Source organism: Motacilla alba, chromosome 1A (genome assembly GCF_015832195.1).
Source record: "Motacilla alba alba isolate MOTALB_02 chromosome 1A, Motacilla_alba_V1.0_pri, whole genome shotgun sequence".
In the NCBI taxonomy this organism is placed as follows: domain Eukaryota; kingdom Metazoa; phylum Chordata; class Aves; order Passeriformes; family Motacillidae; genus Motacilla; species Motacilla alba.
Genome location: NC_052031.1, coordinates 53,358,568 through 53,365,844, shown reverse-complemented (window position 1 = coordinate 53,365,844; position 7,277 = coordinate 53,358,568). Strand labels below are relative to the sequence as shown.

Here is a 7,277-nt window from a genome sequence, read left to right as displayed (position 1 = left end):
CTGTGAGCACATTTGCACTTTTTCCCTGGCCAAGTGGGTCTCTAATTTAAACCAATGTGTTTCCAGTCTCATTTAAACTTACTGTTTCTCCAGGTCCCCTTACCAGCTTCAGGAGTGAAATTGTTATGGGGCTTAAAAGCCTTGCCTGTAACTTTAAAAGAAGAGGAACCCTATTACCATCAGCTAACTCACTGTTAATGTATGGTTTCAAAATACTAAATTGAAAATGCTCTTATGATTACCTTCCATGGTGCTGTAGACTCTAGGGACCACAGAGCATGTCCTTTGTGCAAAGGAGTTTGGTGGTTCTTTCAGGATTCCATTAAAGGCTCTCAGGTGCCCTACCTGGCCTTTCACTTTGAGCAGGGTCAATGTGGCTTTCCTATCAGCTGCTCCTTCAGCAAGGGGGCTGTTGCCATCAAATCTCAAAGAGAGCCAGCAGGACTCTGTGTCTCTGGGGGAAGCAGGCAGGTCAGCTTTTCTAGGGTGCATTAGGTATGTTAGTCAGCTGCAGAAGAAATGGGCTTTGATATACTTGGCATTGTTCTAAGACAGTAATTCGATTGACCTTTTATCTTTTTTGTTTGTTTGTTTTAATAAACTGAAGTCCGTAGGATAGAATAAAAAGGAAGTTGAGCTTTCTGTTTTCCTATGTGGCCCTTCATCCATCAGCCATTCCAAAGGGTGCTGTCATTGATGAGAACTAGACAATCCCCTTTTACTGTTGCATTGCTATTTAATATGTGTTCTGTGTGACCCCAAGCAGGTCAGAGCACACGCACAGCTCACCCTGGGGTGTTGCTGTGTACTTAGTAAATGTGGCTTTTTCTTCATACTTTTTCCCATGTTGAAAAGAACAAGAGGAAAGTACCACTTGAAAATGCACAAGTGTAATCTTCTAAATGAATTTAATGTAGTACAAGCTCATTGGTAATTGCAAATACTATGGCTGTGTTTGTCCCCTTACTCTAAATGTCTGAAAATCTCATTAATGTTAATGTATGGGGAAGTGCTTAGCCTATTGAAGGAGGAATGAAATCAGGAGCAAAGCATAGCTGTACAAAGATTCATCTGCAGATCAGGGTCTGAAGCAACCATTAGATTATCAAATCTGAACCTTCTATCTAATACAGACCGTAGAATCTCATCCACTTAATTCTGTGTTTATCCTAAGAACAGCACCAGAAAATCAGATGCAGTGCATTAACATATTATAATGTAGCAATATATTCAGGCATTTCTTTTTTTCTTTCTTTCTTTTTTTTTTTTTAACTCTAAAACCTGGGGCAAACAGACTCCTGTGCTATATGATTTTTGATGAAAATCCGCAGGAGGAGAGATTTCAGCTTTTTATTTGCAAAAGAGACTTTGTATGTCTGTGTGTTTGCATAGGGTTTTGTTTAGTTCTTTGAAAATTATTGACTGGTAACTAACCAGTATAGAGCAAGTTGAGATCCATTACTTCTGTTTTGCTCTGAGGACATCATAAATTGAAAGAGGGATTTTTTTTTTTTTTAACAGAAAAAGTAATTTTCTTGAAAAATCTGTGTGGTCCTTGACAACTGCTTTCTAACATCTAATTTGGAAAGTCCCTGCCATTCAGTTTTCCTAGGAAGCATGAAGTACATTTCACATCTGGCTTCTCATCTCTTTGACTGTAACATAAAACTGCCCTTGAAGTGCACCTGGGCGATATCCAGGGGGATACTACACACACATAAAATACAAGCCAAGCTGTCTAAAAGAACTGCACTGGGCTAGTGCACATTTTCACCACTAGCCAGCGTTTTACTGAACAGAGGCGCAAAAGAGATGAGGAAAGTATCAGGGATTTCAGAGGAGAAGTGGTGGGTGGCACTGTGCAAAATACAGAGGTCCCAGGCTTGGCACATATACACTCTCTTGAAGAAAAAGTCCTCCTGCCCAGAGTTGAGATGCACCAGTCCCTTGGTGTTGCTCATACCATGGAGACATTTCTCTGCAACCCACCACAGCCCAGACAGAGGGAGAGTCTCTGTTGCTCACGTGCTGCAAAAGCTTTTGCTGTCCTTTGGGTGGGTGAAACTTGGGCTCTTAGCACTAGTCTGTAACAAAGCAATTTCTATTTCCGTTCTCTGCATAGCTCAGAAATCCTGTGACTGGCTTGGTCCCATTTTGGAGTTTCATTGGGGTTTCGACTCTAAAATTCATTTGGATTCTGTTCTTTGAGTTTTGATGGGTTTTCTAAATATGAATCATGGCTAAGTACTGCTATTAAAAACAAAGATTTGACCTGTGACTGCAGGAACTGGAGGTTCAGAACTCCCAAACTGGTGAAAAACCATTTGCCAAGGACAGAGGGTTTTGCCTGGCATGTACTGTTTTTTTCTGGTATACTGACAGGGAGAAAGACCCCCATAACCAAAGGAACACACATAGAAGGTGTATAGAGTCTACATTGCCTCAAATACTTCTTTTCAGTGTCCTATGATTCATGTTAATTCAACAAGAAGGTACAAGATAAATACTTTTGAAAGACTCACCATACAAGAAGGAATCTCACACTTCATTGCCTATCAAGTAGGAAGGTCAATACTTGCCTTAATTCTTGTCTTTGAGGCTAAATTAGTTATTGAGCATAAGGTTCTTCGAAATTCACAGCTAAATGGTGTTAAATAAATGTAAATTCCATTACTAACATCTTCCCACTGTTGCTTTGATGCAGTTTATTCTCAATAAGTAATAAGGTATTTGTAGCAGTGAGGATAGGGCTGCACAGAAAAACCCTGTGCCGTGCAGAGACACCTCTGAATAACCAAACACAGGAGCCCCGCACTGGCATGGGCAGAATGAATCTTCCTCTTGGAGAGTAATATCCATGGACTTCATTTATTCTGGCCATAGATGTATAAGCCATATTCAAGGTCATAGCCAAGAAACAAGCCATGACTATTAAATTTTCTTACCAAAAAGACACCAGTAACAAGAACACACAGTCTTCATTTTGTCAAATTTTCCAGGATCTTCCTGCCTCATCTTGGCAGCAAAAGGCTCAACACTGCTGTAGCTGTGGGTTTAACTGCAGAGTGGAGGCAAAATTTGTTTTCCAGGCCTAAGAGAAGCAGTGGCCACATCAGGATGAGGGTTCTGTAAATACACTTGCCACCATGCTGTGTGAGCATTTGTGCTCCTTAATATTGTCTTCAAAGCAATGCTCTGGATGCTCTGTGAACAGCATTTAATCAGTGTGTATCAAGAAGTTTTGAGACAAAACCAGTTAATCTTCTAGAATAGCGTCAGTTGTACTCAGCCACATAATGAATTACTCCATGCAGGGAAAGATCTGCTTTTCTATGAATTTGTATAATAAGCAAAAAAGGCATTGAGAATTTCCTGGCCCTTGACCTGCTGATGCCTATGCTTCCTTTGCAGTTGTCCAACACAGCAATTCTTCATCAGATCAGACGAGACCAAGTGACAGACACATGCCGAGCAAACAGCATGTCCAGCAGGAAGCGCCGTGTGCTGACACCAAACGATCTCAAGCACCTGGTCGTGGATGAGGATCATGAAATGATCTATTGCTATGTTCCCAAAGTGGCCTGCACAAACTGGAAGAGAGTCATGATGGTTCTGACAGGAAGAGGGAAGTACAGCGATCCAATGGAAATCCCGGCCAATGAAGCCCATGTGTCTTCAAACCTGAAGACCCTCAACCAGTACAGCATCCCAGAGATCAACCACCGCTTGAAAAACTACATGAAGTTCCTCTTTGTTCGCGAGCCTTTTGAAAGACTTGTGTCAGCCTACAGGAACAAATTCACCCAGAAGTACAACACTTCCTTCCACAAGCGATATGGCACCAAAATCGTGAGGCGCCAGAGGAAAAATGCAACCCAAGAGGCTCTGCGGAAAGGTGATGATGTGAAATTTGAAGAGTTCGTGGCATATCTCATTGACCCACACACTCAAAGAGAAGAGCCCTTCAATGAGCACTGGCAGACTGTGTACTCCCTCTGCCACCCTTGCCACATCCACTACGACCTCATAGGAAAATACGAAACACTTGAAGAGGATTCAAATTACGTTCTCCAGTTGGCAGGAGTAGGCAACTACCTGAAATTCCCCACCTATGCAAAGTCTACGAGAACTACTGATGAAATGACCACAGAGTTCTTCCAGAACATCAGCTCCTTGCACCAAACGCAGCTGTATGAAGTCTACAAACTTGATTTTTTAATGTTTAATTACTCAGTGCCAAGCTACCTGAAATTGGAATGAGGGATGGGCTGGGGGGAAAGAGGGGAGAGAAAGCCTGTTTTATTTAAGATTTTTATTTGACATAATAAATATGGAGAATGGGTTATTTTGTAAATTAATATTTTCTTTTTTTGAATGATGCTGCGAGCAGCACAGTCAAAATTATTTAAATCAACTGTAAGAAAGGACAGCTCTCTTTGCAGGGTAACAGAATTGTGACGATCTAGCTGTAGAGATGAATAATACGACTACACTGTAAACAAATGCTAATTGTGTTCTAGTGAATTTCATAGATTTTGCATTCCTCCAGTTCCAAATAATGTTATTTATGCTTATTTAAAACACTGTCTCTTGGTAGGTTTCACTTCAGCAGCAGAGGTGAGATAACATGTGGACAAAAGGAGTCTGGTTTTGTGCTTTCCTCGATTTCCAGCTTGCTCTGGGTAATAATATTCTTCCATTAGGCATTGATGCAGGTAAATATGAGAATGGTTCTGGAACTACACACTTCGAGAAGTTTAGTGCAAATAAGTTCTTTAGAAAGTGATGTTGCACTCCATTCTAGTACAAAATCTGTCTTTTTAGGCTTGAAAAGGAAAAGTAACCTAGATTTGGGTAGATTCGTGAGTATCTAAAACCCATGACTGAAGAAACATGAATGTATTCCTTAGGAAGAGAAACCACGAACCTTTTATAAGTCTTAATGAGTTTTTGGAGAATATGACCACTCCTACTGGCTCTTAATTTGAAGCCTCCCAGCCCAAATGAATTGGGGATGGTCCATCAGAAAACAATCAGCATTTGGAAAGTGACTGTAAGAGATTTTTTGAATGCCCAAAGCAATTGTCATTGACTTAATTCATATCCAGGATGGAGCTGTAGGGACATCCATCAAGTTGTGCCTCCCTAATTGATCCTAAGATGGGCAACCAAAACTGACTGGAGACACACTGGTAATGATACATTGCTGTAAACAATCTGGGCATGTAATTTGAAAATTCAAAAAGTCATCTTCATGTTAATTCTCTAAGCATGCAAAGCAATAAAAAAGATCTCATCTTCTTACATGCTGGTTTCATGGCTTTTTCCTAGAGAGGAGAAGAAGCCTTCTTTTTTAGCTGATGCCTAAACACCATTGACAGGAATTTTTCTAAGTTCTGATGTGTTAGAAATTCATTTGTCATCTCTAGTGTAAGACCATGACCTTTTTTCTTAAGGGGAATGTCTCAGTAGCAGTTGTTTTGTGTTTAACTGCTTTTTGGTATGGCAGATTGTTTTGGGTAAGCAAATAGTAATCTATACACAGCAGATAAACAATGAAAAATGGGATTTCATTGTGGATCTGTTAGCCAGCTAGTGGGAGCAGAAGTTCAGGCTTCTCCAGATGTTTGCTTCAGTTGGATGCAGGTGAGGGAATGCTCTGTAGCCACCTCAGCATCACAGGCAGCTGATGGGCAAAAGGAGGCAGAGGCTAACTTGAGACACTTGAGAAAATATAAAATCTGTTTTAAAGTTGATAGATGGTTAAAAATGGGGAGTTTAACTTGCCTGCATGTCAATCTTTTGATCAAAACAAACCCTTTCAAAAATGACTGATGATTTAAATAAACTCAGCTGAAGGCAGAGCTGTTTCAACAGTATCAGAGCCAGATCCTGAAAAATGTCAAATTGTACAGTAGCCAGTAATATCCACTGAATTGTATTAGTTTCCAGGATACAGATGTGATTAAATATTAATATTAGTTTCCAGGATACTGATGTGATTAAAGAAGAAAAATAGTTTGCATTTTATTTAATAAAAATAAGTTGCTGAATAAATCTCATTGAAAAACAAATTAATATAACAAACAGCAACTGAAGTCCTTTTGCAATTGGATTTGGTCTTAGGCAGGATTCAGGTCATTATGTTTTTTGTCATAACCATACAAATGGCATGGTATCTATTCTGGAACAGCCACAGTTTTCATAACCCAGCCCCTATTTATAACCTGGAGCACGGGGCCAGTGGCTGACAAGGGGCTGGCTGACCCCTCTGAATTCCTGATCCATTGCTGATTACTTTAAAGCAGTTTATTGTTTTACTTTAAAGCAGTTTAGTCTCATTTAGAGTGTATGGAGCTGTACCTCTCACAGTGTCCTGGCTCTCTTATGTTCCTAGTTCAATGGTTGTATGTTTGTTAAAAAAACAACTGTCTGAGGCAAGTTCCCCTTTTCCTCCTCACAATACTTCCTACAAGTTACTTGTGTGTTAGTTTGGTCTTGCATCCCACAGTGCTCGTATTTTGGTCCAATTTTCTTCTCAGTCAGCTCTTAATCCACCCAGCAGAATGTGATGTGATTTTTTTCATTTAAGACAAAAGTTCCTTCAGAAAACAAATATTTAAAGAACAGGGTGCTTTCCCCTTTCTTTTTGTACTTTTCTCTGGCACCATCACCACATTTTTATGCATTCTGAAATATTCTCTGTAGTTTTACAGCTTTGGAGACACCAAACCTCTATATGGTAGCTGTGATAGAAAAGCTTTAAGTGAAAAATGTGTTCAGGAGATCTGAGGGGTGACCGTTGCTCCAGCTAGGATTTTTAGCAGCGGCTTTGGGTTGGATTACCTAAATTCCGTCTCCCTACAGAGGGTAGCTCTATGGGTGGATGCTCAGCACTGAGAAGGCTTTTATGTGGACTTCAGTGGGTGCTTGAAGTCACTTGCTTTTGAAAAACCTTGATCCCAAACTACTGCAACCTGGCTATTCAGTCCAGTATATCTATTTTGAGGTGCTGTTGATCTGTGTTTAAAATGAACAGCTGACATGCTGGATATGGTCATGTCCTGTGCAGTGAGCAGCAAGCCCTCACCAGCTCAGAGCAGGATGACAAATGTTAAGGAATAGCCATTTCTTTTGGTTTATTGGGCATGCTATTTTGACTGAGCCAAAAAATCTGTCTTTCCATTGCAGCTACACAGGAGGACATTCAGGGTTGTTCATGTTCATGTTAGTGAGCTAGCAGCCACTGCAGTGGGGGGCAACCAGGGAAACGGGTT

The 7,277-nt window shown here is 40.5% G+C and overlaps 2 protein-coding genes across 4 annotated transcripts in view; one reads left to right on the top strand and one right to left on the bottom strand.

Annotated features, from left to right (window-relative positions):
- Nucleotides 1-7,220, top strand: part of CHST11 (carbohydrate sulfotransferase 11) — a 159,339-nt gene extending 152,119 nt beyond the window's left edge. The window contains exons 3-4 of one of the 2 annotated variants that reach the window (XM_038155187.1): nucleotides 3,412-4,190; nucleotides 4,598-7,220. In XM_038155187.1, the coding sequence (XP_038011115.1) occupies nucleotides 3,412-4,190; nucleotides 4,598-4,703 (885 nt within the window). In that variant the 3' untranslated portion in view covers nucleotides 4,704-7,220. Of the gene's footprint in view, nucleotides 1-3,411; nucleotides 4,573-4,597 lie in introns of those variants that run through there. The other variant, XM_038155186.1, reaches the window with a different exon arrangement.
- Nucleotides 1-7,277, bottom strand: part of SLC41A2 (solute carrier family 41 member 2) — an 86,338-nt gene that overhangs the window by 26,708 nt on the left and 52,353 nt on the right. The window lies entirely within an intron of this gene.